Here is a 24,293-nt window from a genome sequence, read left to right as displayed (position 1 = left end):
CAAGCATAGGAGAGACTATAAAGAGGATGTCCATGATAGGTTAATGACACTTAACCTTTTGTCATATTTAGCTTGAGGTCTCTGATTTTTTTCACAGTGGTACTTCGGGTACTGTTCCGGGTCAACAGAGGTAATTCCGTCAGTTTTCCTAGGCCTTTACTCATATAATGAATATATATAATGAATCTAATGTATATATACACACACATATATACGTATATATACACACATATATTCATATAATGAATATATAATGAATATATATGTGTGTATATATACGTATATGAATCTAAGATACATATAGATGTGTATATATAATGAATATATATATAATGAATCTAAGAATCTTTTCCGGTGACATTTACTGGCGTAGGAGTAGAAAGGAGTATGGTGTAAGGTCTCTCCCAGTGCGGACCTAGAGAGGGAGAGAGGATAGGAAGTGCCTTTACCCAGTACTGTGCCCCCTGGGTTGAATAGAGATGGCCCTAGTTCCCAGAATTGGGCTTCTGACAGTTGTTTCAGTTCCTATTGGAAGTGGGCCAAAGATGTTATACATGTAATCTAATCAGAGGTTTCTTGGTCTAGCAAGAAATCATTGGTGAGAAAAGGTCATCTGTATATCATTTCGAAGGGAATTAAACCCAGCTTTGTAGGGGTGTTTCTAACATGTAGTAGGGCTATGGGAAGAAGGGTAATCCAGGGCAGATGAGTCTCTCTCAAGACAGTTTTCTGTGGTACCTTTTGATAATGTCATTTGTCTTTTCTACCTTTCCTGAAGATTGTGGTCTCCAAGCACAATGAAGATAGTATTGTATGCCTACTGCCTTTGAGACCCCCTGGGTGACAGCTGCCTTGACGGAAGGGCCATTATTACTCTGGAGGTGTTTAGGAAGTCTAAAGCAAGGAATTACATCATTAATTAGTACTTTTATCACCTCAGAAGCTTTCTCTGTCCAACATGGAAATGCTTCTACTCAGTTAGTGAAGATATCTACCCACACTAGGAGGTATTGGATGCCTCTTGTCTTCCACATGAGGTGAAATCTGTCTGCCAGTCTTCCCCTGGGTAACCTCCCATTATTTGGGTTCCGGAAGGGAGAAGATGTTGCTTGAGGGGATTACTTCTAATACTAACAAGTATTTCTAATACTTCTAAGGCAAGTCTCACAAGCATTAGTGACCAGTTTGACCATTTTTAGCAGATTTTTACCTGAAAACATTTGGGCCAATTGATAGGTTTTATGCTTACCTAGGTGGAGGGCTTGCTGAAGGATTTTAAGAACTTTTAAGAACTACCTGGCCGGTAGCTGGTATATAAAGTTTGCTGTCCTCTGATTTTAGCCATCCCGAAGGCCAAAAGGTGTGTCCCTGAGAGGTGGCCCATTCTATTTCTGCAGGAGAATATTGAGGTTTTATTTCTCTTGGAGCCCTCCCAGATCAGAGGGGCCTCAAGTGGATCAGAAATCTGGGGCCCTCTTGCTGTCAATTTAGCTGCTCAGTCTGCCAACTTAGTTCCTCAGCTATTTCATCTGTTCGCTTTTAGTGGCCTTTACAATGTATTATTACCACTTCCCATGGAAGGAAAACCGAGGATAATGATCTCTTAATTTCCTGGTGGTATGAGAGACCTATTAGCTGTGAGGAAGTCCCTTTCTTTCCAGATAGTGGCATGGGCAGGGAGGACTAGGAAAGTATACGCAGAATGAGTATAAATGTTAACTGCTTTCCGTTTGCTTAATTCACCCTTGTGAGGGCAGTTACCTCAGCTAGTTGATCACTTGTGTCTGAGGAGAGAGGCATGCTGTCAATAATATCATTTAGGGTGACTGTTGCATATCCTGCTTTATCGATCCCTTATTCCACAAAAGAACTTCCATCTGTGAAGAGAATCCAGTCTGGGTTCTCTAAGGGAGTTTCTTCGAGGTCCTCTCTGGCCACATAGGTTTCCCCTTACAATCTGTTCGCAGTCATGTTCAAGCTCCCCAGCTTTCTCTGGGAGGAAAGTTGCTGGGTTTAGGGAGGGACAGGTTCTTAACTGGGCTGCAGATCTCTCTAATAGCACTGCTTAATATTTGAGGAGACGATTGTCCTCTACCCAGAGCCTCCCCTTAGAAGACAGCAGTCCTGCCATATTATGTGGGGTATAAATGGTTACGTTGTACCCCATGGTTACCTTAGTGGCCTCTGGTACTGACAAGGTTAGTGCTGTGACTGTCCGGAGGCAGACTGGCCATCCTTTAGCTACCAAATTAAGCTCCTTGCTTAGGTAACCTACAGGTTTCTGGGCTGGATCTTGGGCCTGAGTTGGAACTCCCTGGGCCATTCTCTTCCTTTCTGATACGTAAAGATTGAATGTCTTCCCTATGGGAAGACTAAGGGCTGGTGCCTCAAGCAAGGCTTGTTTCAGTTGGTCAAAGGTCCTTTTAGCCTCTGGTTCCCAAATTAGGGAGTGAGTCTTAGTCACCTGAGTCTCCTTTATTGTGTGATATAAGGGACAAACTATTTCACCATACCTGGGTATCCATAGTCCTGTAATCCCCAAGAATCCTCTCAGTTACTTGAGGGTTTTGGGGAGAGGAAAAGAGGAGATGGACTTAATCCTTTCTTCACATAGTTCGCTGGTCCCCTCTGACAAGACTAGACCTAGGTACTTCACTGAAGTCTGATAGAGCTGAGCCTTAGATTTTGAGACCTTATATCCTCTGTTAGCCAGAAAATTAAGACAAGCCTTACGCTCGTCCTGAGACTTCCTTAATTGGAGTGCAAAGGAGAATATCATCATCTACATATTGTAAACCTGAGGATAAAGGAACTCAGATCTTTTGACAACACCTGCCCAAACAGCTGGGGGCTGTCTTAGAATCTCTGTGGTAACACCATCCAGATTAGCTATGTAGTCTGGTTGGATGGATCCTTGAATGCAAACAAATACTGGCAGTTGGGGTGTAATGGTATGCAGAAAAAAGATGTCCTTTAGGTTCAGGACTGTGAACCATTTAGTTCTCCCAAGTATTTGAGTTAGGGTATAGGGATTGGGAACCACCATATGGATTGGAACCACATCCTCATTAATGAGGCAGAGGTCTTGGACCAGTCTCCTTCCTTTATTGCGTTTTTGTAAATCCAATATTAGAGTATTACAAGAGCCGTTGCAGGGTATAAGGAAGCCCTGCATCCTTGAGTTATCAGTGATGGCTTCTAGCCCTTTCCTAACTTCTGGTTTTAGGGGATATTGTCTCTGGTTAGAGAAGGTGGGATCCTTAAGGTGGACCCAGACCAGTATGGCAATTATGGCTGCACCAATTTTCCTTTGAGTTGCCCAGACTTCTGGGTTAATTAATATCAGTCTGCACTAAGGTGAGACAAAGAGTCTGTCCTGGAGCCATAAGGATGGTGGGTCCCATACCAGCTAAAATAGCCCTGCCTAGCAGAGGAGTTGAGCTTCCAGGCATGATTTAAAAGTCATGGATAAACAAAAGGTCACCTCAACTATAACTAAGGGGTTGCGAAAAACATCAGGTTAAAGGCTTTCCTGAGACATCCCTAACAGTCATACTAAGAAAGGAAGGGAGGACTGGCCTAATAAGTTGCCTCCCAAGAGGGAAAAAAAATCAGTCCCTTACACAGCAAAGCTCCCTGTAGTCACAGGACTATGCTGACTCCTGACAAGGTTGGGGCGGGGGAGGGGAGGGCGGGAACAACTTAAATGCAGGGAAGGGAAGTTGCCTGAGGGAAATAGCCTCTTGCCCCATGCAAATGGGTTCCTTCAACAGGGGAAAGAAAACTCTCAATCATTACATCCTTCTTCTAAGAACAGACAAAAACCAAGTTGTTCTGAATTACACTGCTGATGACTAAGCAAAATGCTCATTCCACTCAGTAATATTGTCACTGTGGTTTGCAACAACACCCTTAATGTTGTATATGAAGACGAGATAGGAGCCAGGAAAGAGAGAAAGAAAATGCTATAGGAAAGACTGGAGGTCTTGACTGACACCCGAACGGGCTCATGGGGATTGAGGCCAGTCCAGGAGCCTTCAGGTAACACTGAGGTGTAGCCTCAGCCAGATGCCTTCAGTTGCCGGAGGACCTTATTCTGACCCTATGCAATGGCTAGACCTCTGTGAAGGCAGACTGGATTGAAACAAAGCCAACATTCCCAGTACCTGAGGGTGATGGCAGAGGCTTGGCAAAGTCTTCCCCAGCAAGCCTGTCCTTTGCAACTGTGCCATTCGCTCTTAACTGGCTGACAGAGGTCCAGTGCTTCATCCATTTTTGGAAAAAAAATGTGAAGGCAAGAAGCCTCAGAAATGAAAGTGTAAGAGGTCCACTCTTACCCTTCCACAGATCCCAGACAAGCCTCCAGAAATGACACAGGATTCATTCATTGCCACTGTGCTGGAAGCATCTCCGTGTCCTGTGGCACACCTGTCTGGGCCTCACTCACCTCTAGGCTCACTGCTGGGCCCTCTGCCCACTCGACCCAGCAGACTGCTTCTGGCCCGGATTCCATGCCCACTGCAGCTCTGCATTCAGCCCACAACTGGTCCAATTGTGCCATGATTGTCTTCTACCTTGGGAGCCGGCATCTGGATGAGGGTGACATAGCGGGACCCAAAAACTTGGAGATACCAACAACCACAGAGCCCCAGCTGTTGCCCAGGGAGTCCCCAAGGACCATTACAACTCTCTCTCCTTCCCCCCGCCCACAGCATGGCAAACGGAGGTGGCAGGGGAACGCATGTTTCAGCTTGTTTGTGTTACAGCTCGTTCCATCCCCCTACCCTGCTTCAGTCTGCGGTTCCTGGGCTGGCCCAGCCCCACTGCTGCTTTCTATCGGGTAGCTGCCCAGTGCCAGCAGAGGACTGGAGGGCTATACAGTGTTAGAGTTCCTTTCATACCCACCGTTCAGCAGGTTCTGGGATCTTGTCCTGCGTGTAAGAAGAATGAGATTATGTGGACAATGGAGAGAGAGCAAGGCAACAGCTCTCGACACGAGAGAGGACCCGACATGAGTAGACCTCCATGTGAGAGGGGATTCCAAAGGCGGGTAGTCCCCATGTGTGGCTGAGTCTGAGGTTTTTATGGGCTCAGAATGGGAGAGTGCAGGCTGATTGCTCCATAGGTGAACCTGGAAAAAGCACCATTTGATTGGCTAAAAGGCATCGAGGAAGTTCGCATTCTGGTCATGGACTCTACACAGAACTGGCAGTCCAGTTTTCAGGCTTCAGGCTGTCTTTGGCTTGAAGGTTGTCAGGTTTCACCGGGTACCCTACCCCTGTCTGCTTGGGAGTTTGTCTCCTGCTCTTATCAACTGTATTATTTCTTTATTCATATTTTCTATTTGGTGAGAGATTATTCTCATAATTTTCTAGACATGGATTCCTGTAGCTTTTCCAACTTATTTAAAAATAGCTCATTTATAGTCTCAAGTCTAATGTCTGGATTTCTCTGGGCAGACTTTTGGTTTTTTGACTCTGTATGAGCCATACTTTCTTATTTCTCTGTGTATCATAATATTTTGTGAAAAAATTGGATGTTTTAAATAATATAATGCGACAACTCTTGGAGTTAGATTTTTCTTCTTCCGTGTTTGTTGTTGTCTTAGATGTTGCTGTTTGTCTAGTGAGTTTGCTGAACTAATTTTATGCAGTCTATATTCTGTGAAGAGTTGGTATTCTATGATTGGATGATGATTTCCTTAACTACTGGGAGCAAATAAATATCCCATGGTTTGCCAAGGGGGTCTGTGTGTGCATTGGGACATGCTTTAGTTCAGCCAAGCAGTTGACCCACTCTGCCTTAGCCTTCCTTCACTAGTTAAAGTTAAGGTTCTTCTTGGAATTGGTAATGCTTTGATTCCCAAAAGGCATAAATTAAGAATTAAGGGAGTTCCTGTCTCACTTTTCATGCAGAGTAGGTCTTCTGTTCATTCTTTTTTTTTTTTTTTTTTTTTTTTTTTGAGACGGAATCTCACTCTGTTGCCCAGGCTGGAGTGCAGTGGCGCAATGTTGGTTCACTGCAAGCTCCGCCCCCCAGGTTCACGCCATTCTCCTGCCTCAGCCTCCCATGTAGCTGGGACTACAGACGCCCGGCTAATTATTATTATTATTATTATTATTTTTTTTTTTTGTATTTTTAGTAGAGACGGGGTTTCACCGTGTTAGCCAGGATGGTCTCGATCTCCTGACCTTGTGATCTGCCCGTCTAGGCCTCCCAAAGTGCTGGGATTACAGGCGTGAGCCACTGCGCCCGGCTGTTCATTCTTTTTATAAATCGTTTGGCAAATAAGTGAAGTATACAAATACACAGCATTGTTGTGAGAACATAGTTTTCTGATAACCCAGTAAGTGAATTTATACCATCAATTGACCTGGTCATTATGGAAGTTACGCAGTAGAGGAACATACTTATTTATCATTAATTTATTGGTCCTCCTGTAAGTACTGTGAAATAATTATACTTGGTTAAACACTTTATTTTACTAATTTAGCTAGAATTGTTTCCTGTGAAAGGGCCATCTGTTCTATGAATTATACTTTGTATTGCAGCACAACCTGGTGTTTCTGTTCAAGGCTGCCAAACACTAGAGCATTCCACCTAAGGTTTAAATTGCGATATCAGTACATGCTATAGCATTTTCAATAGCAGTTTTAACCAAAAGTACAGAATTCAATGTAAGTACTTAAACTTTTATTTTTTATTTAGGTTACTTACAGCAAGAAAACCTCATTTCTACCTGCCAGACTTTTATTTTGGAAAGTTCAGATTTAAAAGAATATGCAGAACACTGTACAGATGAAGGGTTTATTCCAGCCTGCTTACTGGTGAGTTATTTATTCCTTAAGGGAAATACTTCATCAACACAAGAGACTACATAGTCATAAAATCAGCTTATCAGAAAAAATACTGAAATTGGCAGAAATTTAATGGTTTATATTCATGCATGACTGGTAAGACCCAAAGACGACCAGCTGTTCTGTTTACAAATTTATGCCAAAACTATTAAATGAATTACAACTTTGACTCTGAGAATTAGTTTCAAAATGACACCCTCGTTTATGATTAGTTTCGCTGCTGCTGTCTCCAAGCCTTTTTTTTTTTCCCTTCCTGACCTGTATCTGGCTGCTCCTTTCAGACAAATACAAAACAGATATTTTGATTTATTATTGTCATTTCTTTTGTTAAATATCACTAGACCAACAAACCATCATTTGGCACGTAGTGGATACCTTCCAGAACTACATTATTTCACATGGTGTTTACTATTTTATTTTAAACATGGCTCCTTGAAGACTATCACAGATAACATCAGTGTCTGCTTAGGAAACTGAAAATGACGCAAAACTAAAGTTAAGCAAGGTCATAGAATACAGAGTATACACAAATCCATTGTATTCTGCATGCCTGCAGTGAACAATTGAAATTTGAAAAATTTTTGAAAGTACACATTTATAATAGCAACAAACAAAATGCTTAGAGATAATCTAACAAAATATGTGTGAAATCCAAATGCTCCAAATTGCCTGAAATCTAAGGCCTGAATAAAAGGAGAATTGTACGGTGTGCACAGATTGAGAGACTCAATATTGTTAAGGTGTTATTCCCCCCAATTTAATTATAGATTTTTTACAGTCAAAATGCCTGCAAGCATTTTTATAGGTAACACGGAGCTGAATTCTAAATGTTAAATGGAAAAGAAACTAGAATAGCCTAAAGAGTTTCTGAAAAAGAACAATTTGGAGGACTCACATTACCAGATTCCAAAACTTACTAAAAAATATGATAATCAAGATTAAGGGACATTTTTGATAGTTTAGGCACGTAGATCAGTGGAACCAAATACAAAGTCCATATAGAGACCCATACATCTGATTTTGACAAAGGCTTAAAGGCAATTCATTGCAGAAAGGATGGTCTTATCAACAAATGTTGCTGGAACACTCAGACATCCATATGTAGAAGAAGAACCTCTACAAATACCTCATACCTTATGCAAAAATTAACCATAAAATGGTTCAGAATGTAAAACACAAGACTCTAAGACTTCTAAATGAAAACATAAGAAAAAAATTGTGCAAAGTTGGATTTGACAATGAGTTTTTTATATGACACCAAAAGCATGGGCTATAAAGGCAAAACTTAGCCCAATTTATAAAAAATTAAAAACTTGCTCTACAAGAGGCATGTTAAAAGAAATGGGCTGGGCCAGACACAATGGCTCATGCCTGTAATCCCAGCACTTTGGGAGGCCCAGGCAAGAGGATTGCTTGAATTCAGGAGTTCTATACCAGCCTGGGCAGCATAGTGAGACTTCATCACTAGAAAACAATTTTTAAAAATTAGCCAGGTGTGGTGGTGCACTTAGTCCCAGCTGCTTGGGAGGATGAGGCTGGAGGATCACTTGAGCCCGGGAGGTGAAGGCTGCAGTGAGCCACAATTGCACCGCTGCAATTTAGCCTGGATGACAGAGTAAAACCCTGTCTCAAAAAAAAAAAAAAAAAAGGTTGGGTGCAAATTTGTATCTTACATGTCTGAAAAAGGGTTTATACCCAGAACATATGTATAGAACTCTTAAAACTTAACAACAAAAACCAAACAATTTTTTTAAGTGGATAAGAGATCTGAAGATACTTTTACCAAAGAAAATATACAAATGGCAATAAGCGTATGAAAAAATCTTCCAAATCATTAGTCACTAGGAAAATGCAAATTAATACCCCACTGAGATACGAATATCTATTAGAATGGCTAATATAAGAAAACAGGTTTAAAAACTGGCAAGTCCTTGACCACAAATATGCAGAGCAGCAGGAACTCTTGTTTGTTACTGGTAAGAATTAAAAATCATACAGTTGCTTTTGAAAACAGTTTGCATTCCCCATGTGAACCAACACTCACATTACCCAAATCAGTTGAAAAACTTGTGTTCACACAAAAACCTAGACACTGGTGTTTGCTAATAGTGCCTAAAAACTGAAAACAGGCCAAGTGTGGTGGCTCACACCTGTAATCCCAGCACTTTGGGAGGCCAAGGCAAGCAGATAGCGAGGTCAAGAGTTCGAGACCATCCTGGCCAACATAGTGAAACCCCATCTCTACTAAAAATACAAAACTTAGCCAGGTATGATGGTGCGTGCCTGTAGTCCCAGCTACTCAGGAGGCTGAGGCAGGAGAATCACTTGAACCTGGGAGACGGAGGTTGTGGTGAGCCGAGACTGTGCCATTGCACTCCAGCCTGAGCAACAGAGCAAGACTCCATCTCAAAAAAAAAAAAAACTGAAAACAGGCTAGGCGTGATGGCTCACACCTTTAATCCCAGCACTTTGGAAGGCTGAGGCAGGAACATGGCTTGAAGCCAGGAGTTCGAGGCTATAGTGAGCTGTGAGCAGCCATTGTACTCTAGCCTGTGTGTCAGAGCAAGACCCTGTCTCTAAAAAAAAAAAAAAAAAAAAAAAAATTAAAAACTAGTGACAACCAAGATGTCTTTCAAAAAGTGACAGACTCTGATGTGTTCATAACAAAGCAATACTACTACTCAGCAATAAAAAGCAACATGCTATTCACACAATAACATGGATGAATATTAAATAAATGCTTCTAATTTCTTCTAAATTAACAGTTCAGAACAAATAACAAATTGTAGATAGTGGGAGCCAAATTCCTCACTGTGTGAGAAAGAAGATATAAATAAGCATAATAATGAAACCAGTGGTGTTGGGTTATAATCTGAGATATTAGTATGACACTGTGGTTATTTTAATATATATACAGATAGATGCAGAAATACAAATGCTTGTGTATATGCATTTGTACGTGTATGTGTAGCTGTCTGCTGAGAGGGTCTAGAAGCAGTAATACCCAAGTAGCTATAATGTCCTAGTCAAACGGGCAAGATTCTTTAGAAGCTTGGATGCAAACCCTAATGTCAGTGGCTATTTTCATTTTCGATTACCTGCTTCTTTACCCTTTACTCATCAGCTACTCTGCAGTTAGATCTTTTATTAACTTGAATGGTGGAATCTTTTCTTGTGAGAAATTATTGGTAGTATTATACACTTTTGGTAATATTTGATCTTTTTCTTTTCAGTCCTTATTTGGAAAAAACTTGACAACAATTTTAAATGAGTATGTAGCTATGAAAACAAAAGGTAAGAGTTCTGATTTGGAGTTTTTTTGCTGATGTGTACAATATTTATCTGCTTGATTTAGTTAAAAATAATTTTTAAAGGTATCTCATAAAAGCCTTGAGAAAACTTGTCTCCGTTGTGATGACATAAATTTTTCTGGGACACATCTAATTTGTTTGTGGGTTTTGTTTTTTGTTTGTTTGTTTTTGTTTTTTTTGTTTTTGAGACGGAGTTTCACTCTTGTTCAGGCTGGAGTGCAATGGCATGATCTCGGCTCACTGCAACCTCCAGCTCCTGGATTCAAGCTATTCTCCTCCATCAGCCTCCCAAATAGCTGAGATTACAGGCCTGCACCACCATGCCCGGCTAATTTTATATTTTTAGTAGAGGTGGGGTTTCTCCATGTTGGTCAGGTTGGTCTCAAACTCCTGACCTCAGGTGATCCACCACCTCGGCCTCCCAGAGTGTTGGGATTACAGGTATGAGCCACTGCCCCCGGTCATTTGTTTGTGTTTATATTGAGTGATACATAAATTGCAACAATCTTTATATTAGCAAAAATAACCCAAAAATTACCTTTAAAAAATATATAAAATAAAACTCTTACCTCTATGTTATCTATACTGATAAACAGACATCACTATGTGTTAAAAAGTTTTAAACTGACATTTTAATTTTAATTCTATGTAGTCTAAGTCTGAACATAGAAGCCAGTCATAAACTGGCTTATACTTAGCAGCATATAAAATTCTACTTGCCTTAATTAAGAATGTTTTAGAGAAAAAGTTTTGACTACTTATTCTCTAATATTGATTATTTTCAATAGCTTATAATATTAACAAAACAATTAGCATTAAACAATTTGCATAAGATAACATAAAAAGAAGCTTGACTTTTGACGTTGTCACTGTGTATAAGCATTGTGCTATGTGCTTTCATATGGTTTTTTTCATCATTTAATATTTTGTGGTTTTTGTTTGTTTTTTTGAGACGGGGGTATCTCTCTGTTGCCCAAGCTGGAGTGCAGTGGCGCAATCTCGGCTCACCACAACCTTCTTCTCCTGCGTTCGAGCAATTCTCCTGTCTCAGTCTCCCGAGTAGCTGGGACTATAGGCGCACACCACCATGCCTAGCTAATTTTTGTGATTTTAGGAGAGACAGGGTTTCACTGTGTTGGCCAGGCTGGTCTCGAACTCCTGACCTCATCATCTGCCCACCTTGACCTCCCAAAGTGCTGGTATTACAGGCGTGAGCCATCATGCCCAGCCTCTCATTTACTTTTTAGAATAACCCAGTGAGAGAGATTGTTTAAAGCCATTTTTAAATATGAGAAAATTGAGGATTAAATTTCCACACTTACAAAGAATTTGCATAACCTTTATGATAATTATTATAAGACAAATTTTTTAAATTCACTTTCATATGTCATATGATATCAGATAGAACAAAGACCAGAAAAAGTGTTTTTCCCTTTTTTAATAAAATGAAGGTGTAAAATTATTGGCCAAAAAATGCTCAGAGATTTTACAGATGTCCTTTTCTACTCATATTGTATCTGATACTCAGTGACTTTAGAAGAGAAAGCAACCTTATTATAGCTTTGCAAGCTATTTTACAAAGTAGATTGATTTCTCATTTTCCAACATACTGTCAATAATCGAGAGACAAGGTTTTTTTGTGTGTCTTTGTTCAAAATGAATGATGAAATTTCTTCAGCTGGGTTTATTAAGAACTTTTTCCTCCTGTGATTTAGAAACATCAAATAATGTCCCAGCAATAATGTCATCTTTATGGAAGAAATTGGACCATACACTTTCTCAGATCAGGTAATAAGCTATTAGAATGTGCCTAATGATTTTGGAATTCAAATACACTTTGGGTTTAAATCTTCTTGAGACCTACACAGTATACTTATGTAACACTTATGCAGTTTTGAAATTACTCTAGAGGTTGCTGGTACTGTGGAGGCTACTGACTGACATAATTTAAAATAAATAGCATATTTTTAATAAAATACTTAGAAAACTAAGCTATGTAGTAGTTTAATGACATTTCCAAGTTTCCATAGCAATTTAGAGGCAGATATATTGTTAGAATACAAATCACCGTGAATTCCCTTAGGCAGCTGTCTCTTTATTACATATTCACAGAATTGATGCATTGAACCCATGCCCACTTGATTTCTTAACTTGAAATAAGCTTGAAGAATAATGCTAATTCTGAAATCTTCTGGTATCAATTTTATGAAAATCTCCTATTTGACAATAGAATTTGTTATGAAAACCATAGTCTCTTAACCTTTCTTTCAGAGATATAAGTGACTACCCCACCTAACTTCAGCATGGGTTTCATTTTCTTTCTCTGCTTAAACTGCTAAAATGGCTCCAAATGCTTTCTACTTAACTCTGGACACATTTTACTTCGTAGTCTTATCTTTATATTTCTCTTTCCTGACTCGAGTTTTATGGATCTTGTTGGAGACTTACTTGACATATTTTTTATGATAATGGCACGGTGTCTGTGACTTTATCGAATAAAGGGATGGGCCACTCTGATTCATACTAAAATAATTAACTTGTACTGTGAATTTTTCCATGTTTGTTTGCATCTTCTTTAGGGGTTCAATAAAATAATTTCATAGCCATAAATTTAATAAAAGCTGGATGTCCTCTGACATTAACTTGGGGATTCCGAAGTATTTATATATGGAGTCATGGAAAATCAGAATTTCTCTATGGGAAGGCATCTCTGTAATTGTGAAAGATAATAAAAAATGTATACTTTGTATATTCTTACTTAAAAATGTAATATGCAGAGTTTCTAAAGTTAAATTATATTCTTTTTATTTTTTCAAGAGGTAGGGTCTCGCTCTGTTACCTAAGCTGGAGTGCAGTGGTGTGATCATAGCTCTCATAGCCTTGAACGCCTCAGCTCAAAAGTTTCTCCCACCTCAGCCTCCCAAGTACCTAGGACTACGGGCGCATGCCACCTGGCTAATTTTTATTTCGTTTCATAGAGACAGTCTTGCTATGTTGCTCAGGCTGGTCATGAACTCTCAGCCTCGAGTGATCCTCTCACCTCAGCCCCCCAGCGTGCTGGGATTACAGGCATGAACCACCGTACCCAGCCCAGATTGCATTCTTAATGTAATGTCAAGGCACTCTAACGCATATTACGTTGGATAGAAACTTGTTAATTAAAATTATGTGTGTTGTGAGTGTGTCTACATGCCACTATTTTTGTCCTAAAGCAAATCAGAGTTGCTTACCCAAAAAATGTGTTTGTCTTTTTTGTCTGAGAGAGATTTTTTGCTTTTTACCTCATAACTAACTTCTGGTCTGACTGTAACTAAATCATAGTGGATGTCGGCAACAAAAATTTTTTGATGGATAACTACTTTGTTTTCTTTGTTAGGAGCATGCAAAGTTCCCCAAGGTTTGCTGGCAGTCAGAGAGGTTGGTATCCAACTTTAAACAATGTTCACAATTACTTCAAACTTACACTGTCAGATGAACATTTTAATTCATTATACACATGTGCTAAGTGTATATTTTGCTTAAACTACTGTTTTTCTTTGTGGTGTTTTGTTTGTTTGTTTTTGTTTCTGTTTTTGTTTTTTGAAGTGGTGTCTCGCTCTGTTGCCCAGGCTGGAGTGCCATGACACGATCTCAGCTCACCGCAACCTCCACCTCCTGGGTTCAAGTGATTCTCCTGCCTCAGCCTCCCAAGTAGCTGGGACTACAAGCATGTGCCACCACACCCAGCTAATTTTTTGTTTATTTTTAATAATTATTTTTTGTATTTTTATATTTTTTTTATTTTTGTAATTTTTTTTTTGTATTTTGCCATGTTAGCCAGGATGGTCTCAATCTCCTGACCTCATGATCTGTCTGCCTCAGCCTCCCACAGTGCTGGGATTACAGGCGTGAGCCACCGCACCTGGCCAAACCACCATTTTTTATGTACAGTTATGTTAATATTTTCATTTATCATAAAAATATTTTGTAAATACTCCCTACATTTCACATAGACTCATGTAGAATGTTTTAATTCTCATGAGTTTAGATTTATTAATTCATGGGGATATTATCAATATGAATTATTGCAGAACAAATACAATCTTGGATTTATAAAGCTTGAGTGTATTCATTTTAGTTTCTTCTGAAAGTCACATAAATTTAGTTGATATATTTAGGGGTCATTCTTCAATCTGTTGATGTAACATGTTATATAATAGGATGCATCATATTGACTTCTTATAATTCCCAAACTACCCTGACATTGAATTTGTTTTTTAAATGCTTATATGTTTCAGCCCGAACAAGAACTGGAATTGCAGAAATCAAACGGCAGAGAAAGCTTGCATCTCAAACAGTTCCAGCCAGTGCAGAGTTGCTCACTTTACCTTACCTTTCAGGACAGTTTACCACTTCTTCCACAGGTACACAAGTTGCTCGACCAAGTGGCCAAATTTCAGATCCATCAAGGTCATATTTTGTAGTGGTCAACCATTCACAGTCACAAGATACTGTAACCAGTAAGTTTACATTTTGTTCTCTTAAATTTTGTTGTTAATGAAATCGTATGAATGAGATAATATACTAATGTCTTTATACTCAGTGTAAAAATATGGACCGCCCCCCAAAAAAAAGATGAGAGAGACTAAAAGTGGAACAGACTTCTAGATTTGCTATAAGCATATAAAATCTTTAAGGCATTTTAATCTAGGATTCTTCCTATTTCTACTCTAACTGAAGTCCACCTTGAACTCTCTAATTCTCCATTTTTGGCATTGAGAGAAAAGGACCTTGTTGCATTTTATTTTAAATGGAATGTACATTATATTTTCTACCTCCTTGCCTTTGTTGATGTCAGTCTGTCCTCCTGGAATGAGGAATGCCTTTCCACTTCTCCTGTATCTTTACATGTTAGAAATCCTACATATGCCTGGCTGAACCTTAGAGTTAGGAATATCCTTAGAGAGCGTGTGGTATATCTTATTTGTTGCATACTTGAAACTTTTGAAAACACATGATAGTAAGCGATAAGAAGCTAGTTAATAACAGAGTTGGGATTAGAATTCAGGAGTTAGCAGTCTCAGTTCACAAACCAATTATCTTTCTGTGCAGCTAAAATTTATTGCCATCAAGATCTCCCCCATTTTCACCTTTTCCAAATCCTTTTCTATACCCAGAATGCTTAGTTTATACTTCTTAGACTTTTTCCATTCTACCATATTATTTTTTGTTGAGACTATACTGTACTTTGGATTTTATTGTAAAACCTTAAGGCATAAAGACTATATTTTATTGATCTTAATATCATTTACCGTGCTTTATACATGGTAGGCACTCAGTACTTGTTAATTGAATTTAATATAAAATAATAATCACTATTTAAAGCTTTTTATCCCATTACAAGTTTAGAAAATTATTCCATTTCTTTGGCTTACTGTTATGTTTTCTTGAAATACAGCTGGAGAAGCTTTAAACGTCATTTCTGGTGCTCAGGAAAAGAAAGCACATGCCAGTTTAATGTCTCCCGGTAGACGCAAAAGGTAAATGCTTTTTAAAAGAGACAAGTTGGGGCCGGGCGCGGTGGCTCAAGCCTGTAATCCCAGCACTTTGGGAGGCTGAGGCGGGTGGATCACGAGGTCAGGAGATCGAGACCATCCTGGCTAACATGATGAAACCCCGTCTCTACTAAAAATACAAAAAACTAGCCGGGCGTGGTGGCGGGCGCCTGTAGTCCCAGCTACTCGGAGGCTGAGGCGGGAGAATGGCGTGAACCCGGGAGGTGGAGCTTGCAGTGAGCCGATATCGCGCCACTGCACTCCAGCCTGGGCGACAGAGCGAGACTCCGTCTCAAAAAAAAAAAAAAAAAAAAAAAAAAAAAGAGACAAGTTACCTGTATCCGTTAAAAAAAAAAAATTACATCAGGAGATTTACATTGTGAATAATAAGACCAGGTTATGTTCTGATCTGTTATTAGAACTATTCCAAAATTTTGTCTTTCTTCACATTCTAACCCGCCTGAAATTGGGTTGCATCTCTCAATTAATGGCATATCACTGTTTCATGGAAAATATGTTTATTCTGTATTGGTATATAAAATAATGGTATATCTTACAAATGATGTTATCCCAGGTTTTTTGAAGTCCATGTTTTTTAACCGAATGTAAATAATACCATTATGTTCTATGCTGCACACACATTTAAAGTCCTAAGATCAATTGATGGAATTTTTCCAGGCACAATCTTTGAGAAAAATGTTTTTCTGTCTTACTTACTCTGTGTGTCTTTGTTTGAAGAATATTTTTAAAAAGAAATAGTAGTTTTAAAATGTTTCTTCTAGTTTCTTAGCTGCCAAGCCCTGGGTATTTTTGTTAGAGTTTTTACTTTTGGTTGTCTTTCATTCAAGACTGACCTCAGCCTCCTTTATTGGAGCCTTTCTCACTTCACCATATAAAATAATAAACAGTAATATCGATTTATTTAATTTTAGAGATAGGGCCTTGCTCTCCTGGCCACGCTGGAGTATAGTGGTGCAATCATAACTCATTGCAGCCTCGAACTTGTGGGCTCAGAAGATCCTCCCACCTTAGCCTCCCCAGTAGCCAGCACCACAGGCACATGCCACCACACCCAGCTAATTTTTTTATTTTTTGTAGAGATAGGGGTCTCATTTTGTTGCCCAGGCTAGTCTCAAACTCCTGGCTTCAAGTGATCTTCCCACCTTGGCCTCCCAAATTGCTGGGATTACAGATGTGAGCCACCACGCGCAGCCATAAAAGAGCAATATTAATATTTAACATTTATAGGAACCTTGACTTTTTAAATAAAGTATATATACTTTATTTCATTCCATTCTTTAGTAAACCCAGTAATGCAGTTGGTCATTATAAAGTGGGTTAGAGAGTCAGAGCTTGCTGTGCTTCAGACCACATAGGTAGTAAGTGGTAAAGCTAGACTTCAAACTCATTTATTTGAATCCAAGACTACTAATACTTTTTGTACTTCCCTTTGTTCCTACCACAAATAGAGAATATACAGTTGACCTTGAACAACACGGGTTTGAACTGCATGGGTTCATTTATACTCAAGTTTTTTTCAACCACAGATTGAAAATTTAGTAGTAAAACCTACCTAGATGCAGTGTGCTGACTTTTTGAGTACATGGGCTTCCTAGTGCAGACCGTAGGACTTGAGTACATGTGGATTTTGATATCCTTGGGGGTCCTGAAACCAGCCCCCTGCAGATACAGGGACAACCGTATCTGTTCTGCTATGGTGATCTTAAAATTTATGTCTGTATATGTATTTATCTTTAAATCTGTTAAACAGTGGTTAAAAGAAAAGTTTTTAAAATGTGTTTCAGTGAATCTCAGAGAAAAAGTACCACTTTGTCTGGCCCTCATTCAACAATACGGAATTTCCAAGATCCAAACGCATTTGCAGTAGAAAAAGTAAGTGACTCTGCCAAACTTTGCAACTTAAAATATTCCTGAGTTAAAAAATACAGATATATACACAAATGTATGTATATGTGTATCAAATAAAGAAACAGGGGTAAGTTTATAGATATCTATAAATACTTTGTTGTTGTTGGATCATTTAATAAAATACCGGCCAGGTGCTGTGGCAAATGCCTGTAATCCCAGCACTTTGGGAAGCTGAGGCGGGCAGATTGCTTGAGCTCAGGAGTTCAAGACCAACCTGGGCAACATGGTAAAACCCTGTCTCTACAAAAAATACAAAAATTGGCCAGGCGTGGTAGCACATGTCTGTAGTCCTTGCTGCTTAGGAGGCTGAGATGGGAGGATTGCTTGAGCCTGGGAGATCGAGGCTGCAGCGAGCCATGATCATTCCACAACACTCAAGCCTGGGTGACAGAGTGAGACCCTGTCTCAAAAAAAAAAAAAAAAAAAATCTGTCTAATGAGTAGTGGCTTATACCTGTAATAAGAGGTATTGAGAGGCCAAGAGGAGCAGATCTCTTGAGGCCAGGAATTCAAGACCAGCCTGGCCAACTATCTCTACTAAAAATACAAAAATTAGCTAGGTGTGATGGCGCACGCCCATAATCCCAGCTACTATTCAGGAGGCTGAGGCACAAGAATTGCTTGAACTGGGAGGTGGAGGTTGCAGTGAACTGAGATCGTGCCACTGCACTCCAGCCTGGGCTACAGAGCGACACTGTAAAAATAGGGCATTTACTGGGGTTTGATGATGAGTGTGGAAGTGTGTAAGAAAGAGTTGTTGAAAGATCTGTGAAAACATTTGCAAATTACAGTGTTATATTCAGGGATTAATATGGAGGGAGCTGCCACAACTTCTGAGTTTCCATTTAGGTTTATTAAAACCATCCAGCTCTTATCGGTTTGTTATTTTCTAATAAATATTAAATAGCAGAATACTCTTTATTGGCCTTTTGCTAACAGTGGCTTTCTTTTCCAGCAAATGGTTATTGAAAATGCACGAGAAAAAATACTAAGCAACAAATCTCTTCAAGAAAAGCTAGCAGAAAACATAAATAAATTTTTAACTAGGTAAGCTATACATGTTTAAAATGCCTAATTGTTTTTGCCTAATTGCATAACTATAATAAAGATTTTTCTTTCTTTGTTAACAGTGATAATAATATTGCCCAAGTACCTAAGCAAACAGATAACAACCCTACGGAGCCAGAGACTTCAATTGATGAATTCTTAGGACTTCCGGTATGGGTGGTTGGGGTGCGCATGTGTGCGTGTGTGTTACTTATAGTTAAGATTGATGGTATTTTGGTTTCATTTCAAAACCATTGCCAACATAAGATGTTATGATTTGCCATCTAATTAGATAAAATGATTTACAATAGTAAGATCAAACTTTTCTTCATTCATTGAATGTAATCTGTTCCTGAAAAACACATCGGATGACGACTTAAAATAGAATCTATATTGCATCCACAGTCATGGATTCCTAAGTATTTAATACTTAAAAATTTGTTAGGGTGTATTTGTGTGTAATAAACAGTAATACAGTGTTTATATAAATTACATTTCTTCTGCACTGCTACAAACTGTATAATACTTTAGAGAAACAATGAAATGATATATTAAAGATATGTAATGGGGCCAGGCACGGTAGCTCAATGCCTGTTATCCCAGCACTTTGGGAGGCCAAGGAGGGCAGATCACTTAAGGCCAGGAATTCGAGACCAGCCTGGCCAACATTGGCGAAATCTCATCTCTACCAAAAATACAAAAATTAGATGGGCATCATGACATGTGCTTGTTATCCCAGCAGCTCAGGTGGCTGAAGCAGGAGAATCCTTGAATCCGGGAGGTGGAGGTTGCAGTGAGCGGAGATCGCACCACTGCTCTCCAGCCTGGGTGACAGAGAGTGAGACCTTGTCTCAAAAAAACAAGAAAAAAAGATATCTAATGAATCCAAGTAATAGTTAACTAAATAAAATGAACAAAACTTTTTTTTTTTTTGAGACGGAGTCTCTGTTTCCCAGGTTGGAGTGCAGTGGCACAGTGTCAGCTCACTGCAAGCTCTGCCTCCTGGGTTCACACCATTCTCCTGCCTCAGCCTCCTGAGTAGCTGGGCTACAGGCACCCGCCACCACGCCTGGCCAATTTTTTGTATTTTTAGTAGAGACAAGGTTTCACTGTGTTAGCCAGGATGGCCTCCATCTCCTGACCTCGTGATCTACCCACCTCGGCCTTCCAAAGTGCTGGGATTACAGGCGTGAGCCACCATGCCCAGCCAATAAAATGAACAAGACATTTTTAAAAAGAAAGATTGCTAACCAAAGGACAGTTTGCCTGTGAGGCTTAATACTAAGAGAAGAAAGATGGGGACAATGGTCACTGTTGCTATTCATTGGTAGTAAATGCAAAGGAGAGTGAGCTAGTAAGGGAGAAATATAACAGTCTGTGTTTTAAGATTTGTCAATGTGCAACTATCCTTTAATATACTTTTTTCTTTTTTTTTTTTTTTTCTTTTTTTTTTGACAGGGGTCTCACTCTGTTGCCCAGGCTTGAGTGCAGTGGCTCAATCATGGCTCACAGTAGCCTTGATCTCCCTGAGCTCAAGTGATAACTCCCACCTCAGCCTTCTCAGTAGCTGGGACTACAGGCACATGCCACCATGCTCAGATAATTTTTGGGTTTTGTTTGATTTTGTTTTTTGAGATGGAGTATCACTGGGTCGCCCAGGCTGGAGTGCAGTGGCACAATCTCTGCTCACTACAACCTCTGCCTCCCGAGTTCAAATGATTCTCCTGCCTCAGCCTCCCAAGTAGCTGGGATTATAGGCATGTGCCTCCACGCTTGGCTAATCTTTGTATTTTTAGTAGAGACTAGGTTTCACCATGTTGACCAGGATGGTCTTGAACTCCTGGCCTCAGGTGATCTGCCTTCCTCAGCCTCCCAAAGTGCTGGGATTACAGGTGTGAGCTACCTCACCTGACCCAAATATCCTTTTTGAAGAGCAGCTGCAATTGTGATTTTAGGACATCTTTTTACTTGGACCATTGGACAATGGAAATATTTTTATTGGCCTGCCCATGTGAGTGTATTAGAGCAGGTTTTCTTTCAGTTGAATTCTGAGAAAGCCATTGAGCCCTTGAATTGTTTTTCTCTCTGTCAGTTCTACCAGTACTTCTTTTAAAAACCTCTCTTATCTTACCATTTAATAAATATGGGCCAGGCACAGTGGCTCATAGCTTTAATCCCAGCACTTTGAGAGGCCAAGGCAGGAGGATGCTTGAGCCCAGAGGTTCAAGACCAGCCTGGACAACATAATGAGACCTCATCTATACAAAAAATTTTTTTAAAAATTAGCCAGGTGTTGTTGCATGCACCTGTTGTCCCAACTACTTGGGAGGCTGAAATGGGAAGATCACTTGAGCCTGGGTGCTTGAGGCTGCAGTAAGTTGTGATTTCACCACTACACTCCAGCCTGGGCAACAGAGCAAGACGCTGTCTCAAAACCAAAAAACAAATATGTATGCTCTGTTTTAAGTTTTTGTATCCTCTAACTTTTTGCTTATTGTTTCTCTACAAATACATCAGATGCTTACCATAATCAGGGTACTTGGTTAAATACTGTGAAGATTGTAAGAAAGTAAAGGCACAACCTACTGTTCTTGGTTGTTCATAATACTGTATTTGTAGAAAGTTAAGAATTAAGATTTAGCTGGGTGCGGTGGCTCACGCCTGTAATCCCAGCAGTTTGGGAGGCTGAGGCAGGTGGATCACCTGAGTTCAGGAGTTCGAGACCAGCCTGGCCAACATGGTGAAACCCCACCGCTACCAAAAATTAGCTAGATGTGGTGGCACACACCTGTAATCCCAGCTACTCAGAAGGCTGAGGCCAGAGAATTGCTTGAACCTGGGAGGCGGAGTTGCAGTGAGACGAGATCGCGCCACTGCACTCCAGCTTAGGCGACAGAGTGAGACTCCATCTCAAAGCTAAAAAAAAAAAAAAAGAATTAAGATTTAAATAACAGTTTTTAAGACAGTATAGGGAATTTTGTAACACAGAAATCCCAAAAGGCTCAAGAAGTAGCACCAGGACGTCTGAAAGTGACTCTTAAAGCTGAGGCTACAAACAGGATAATAAGGTGCAAAATTAAGGAAGGAGTTAAACCCTGTATCTACTCCCTATTTCTCATGCTCCCCCAGAAACACTGTTGTCAGTCATGAGCCCTCACAGCAAGAAATCTGACTAACTCAAAAGAAAAGAACTAAAAATACAAATGGTTCTACAACATTATTCCATAGCTTAGCTTGTATTTGACAAGCTCACCCCTGCCATTGGTACAGGGCTTTTGAGGTAGGTTTTGGCATGTTAGTTTTAAAGCTGAATAGATAAGAATTGGCAACATTCAAGGAAAGCATTTTACATGAAGAACCCATAGCAGACAGATAAAAGGGATAAAATAGATATATATTGAAGGACCTATAAAGCAGTCTACAATAGAGTAATGTAAAGAAAGTAGATTATAGAACTTTATAGTGTGGGCCAGGCACAGTAACTCATGGCTATAGTCCCAGCAGTTTGGGAGGCTGAGGTGAGCGGATCGCTTGAGCCCAGGAGTTCAAGACCAGCCTGGGCAACATGGCGAAACCCCATCTCTACCAAAAATACAAAAACTAGCTGGGTGTGGTGGCACATGTGTAGTTTCAGCTACTCAGAAGGCTGAGGTGAGAGGATCACCTGAGCCTGGGAGGTCAAGGCTGCAGTGAACTGTGCGCCACTGCATTCCACTCCAGCTTGGGTGACAAAGTGACACCGTGTCTCAAAAAAAAAAAAAAAACTTTATAGTATAATATTATTTCCATTTATATACATATATTCATTTTATATCATTTTAATGTTTAGGAATATATTCACCAAAGCTCTTACCTCTAAGAAGTAGGATTAGGAAACCCTCACCTTCTGTCTAGTTTTGTTTTAATTTGTTTTAAATGAGCATATCATTGGAAATTGTCTTGGAGTGGAGGAATGCTACTACATAAAAAGTCAAAAATAGTCAAGTGTCTGCTAATTATTTTGCTGGTATTAAATCATATTATTCAAACTGGGCACAGTGGCCCACGTCTATAATCCCAGTGCTCTGGGAGGCTGAGGCAAGAAGATCACTTGAGCCCAAGAGTTCAGGACTAGCCTGGGCAATTTAGCAACCCCATCTCTACCAAAAATAAAATAAAATAAAATAAAATAAAATAAGCTGGGCATAATGGTGCACCTGTAGTCCCAGCTACTCAAGAGGCTGAGGAAGGAGCATCAGTTGAGCCCAGGAATTTCAGGTTATAGTGAGCTACAGTGACTATATCACTGTACCACTACTCTCCAGCCTGGGCAAAAGAGTGAGACCTTGTCTCATATATACATATAGTATGTAAATATATATAAATTCAGTTAGAATCATGCCTTCACCCTACTCCTTTCTTGCAGAGTGAAATTCACATGTCTGAAGAAGCTATACAGGACATATTGGAACAGACAGAATCAGACCCAGCATTTCAGGCACTCTTTGATCTCTTTGACTATGGTAAGGAGACTATTTCAAGACAAAAAAGGCTTCTCCAGTTTCTTTGGTAACTTAACTGTAGTGAATCAGCATTCTCCAGAGTATCTAAAAAAGTTATTGTTTTCATTTCATCAGATATATGGATATGTTAAAGGAGTTTTTGTTGTTTTGTTTGTTTTTACCTGAGAAACTTCAGCTATTAAAGTGGAGAGTAGTTTTGTTTTTTATTTTTGTGGCATTTTTGCCAGCCAACAGGGAATGTGTTGATGTCGACCGCTCTACAGATGTACTGAACACAATTGAATGGTACAAAGGGAATACAAAAAACTGGCCATTGTCCTCAATCTTATGATTTAGTGCAGTAGTTCTCAAAGTATACTCCCCCAAACCAACAATCTCAGCATTATCTGAGAACTCGTTAGAAAATGCAAATTACTGGTTTAAAGTTTAAGAAACACCTATTTGGTGTAAAAATCTTTGTACTTGTAAATGATATTAAAAGCAACATTTTTTAATAAAACCCTAAATCAAAGTTTAACATTGGCTTAATCCCCACAAGCTGTATTCATTGATGTTTATTTTTTGTTTTGGTCATTTAATTATTTCCCTATTCCCTTTTTAACAGGTAAAACAAAGAATAATAAAAATATATCACAAAGTATTTCCAGTCAACCTATGGAATCCAATCCCAGTATAGTCTTAGCAGATGAAACTAATCTAGCAGTTAAAGGTTCTTTTGAAACAGAAGAATCTGGTAAGAATTTGGTTTTGTTAATATCATCAATCCAAATCTTAATATTCGTCTCAAAATTCAAAGGCAGAAAATACTAATTTGGAAGTAAGTTGTTCAGATTGTTACAAATCATTTTTGTATTTTTCTCTCCGTTAAAAACAATTGTAAATCTTTAGTAGTTTTATTAAAAAGAAAATTTAGGGTATTCATTCTTTTACTGTAAGCTTTTTTTGTTGGTGTGTTTTTGTTTCTTGAGACAAGGTCTGCCTCTTGTCATCCAGGCTGGAGTGCAGTGGCACAATCATAGCTCACTGCATGCAGCCTCAAACGATCCTCCCAACACTTTAGAAGCAGAGGTAGCATTACAGGTGTGAGCCACCACACTTAACCTCATTCCTTTAT

At 39.5% G+C, this 24,293-nt stretch overlaps 1 protein-coding gene across 3 annotated transcripts in view; it reads left to right on the top strand.

Annotated features, from left to right (window-relative positions):
- LOC105493656 (nuclear protein, coactivator of histone transcription) overlaps positions 1-24,293 on the top strand; it is an 85,374-nt gene that overhangs the window by 19,150 nt on the left and 41,931 nt on the right. For all 3 annotated transcript variants that reach the window (XM_071075537.1, XM_011761495.3, XM_011761496.3), the window contains exons 2-12: positions 6,709-6,827; positions 10,091-10,151; positions 11,884-11,956; positions 13,545-13,585; positions 14,446-14,667; positions 15,606-15,687; positions 17,508-17,595; positions 18,586-18,677; positions 18,761-18,848; positions 23,083-23,179; positions 23,784-23,912. In XM_071075537.1, the coding sequence (XP_070931638.1) occupies positions 6,709-6,827; positions 10,091-10,151; positions 11,884-11,956; positions 13,545-13,585; positions 14,446-14,667; positions 15,606-15,687; positions 17,508-17,595; positions 18,586-18,677; positions 18,761-18,848; positions 23,083-23,179; positions 23,784-23,912 (1,092 nt within the window). The remainder of the gene's footprint in view (positions 1-6,708; positions 6,828-10,090; positions 10,152-11,883; positions 11,957-13,544; positions 13,586-14,445; positions 14,668-15,605; positions 15,688-17,507; positions 17,596-18,585; positions 18,678-18,760; positions 18,849-23,082; positions 23,180-23,783; positions 23,913-24,293) is intronic.

The sequence above is a fragment of the Macaca nemestrina genome, chromosome 12, assembly GCF_043159975.1.
Source record: "Macaca nemestrina isolate mMacNem1 chromosome 12, mMacNem.hap1, whole genome shotgun sequence".
NCBI lineage: Eukaryota > Metazoa > Chordata > Mammalia > Primates > Cercopithecidae > Macaca > Macaca nemestrina.
This window is presented reverse-complemented; position numbering and strand designations above follow the sequence as displayed.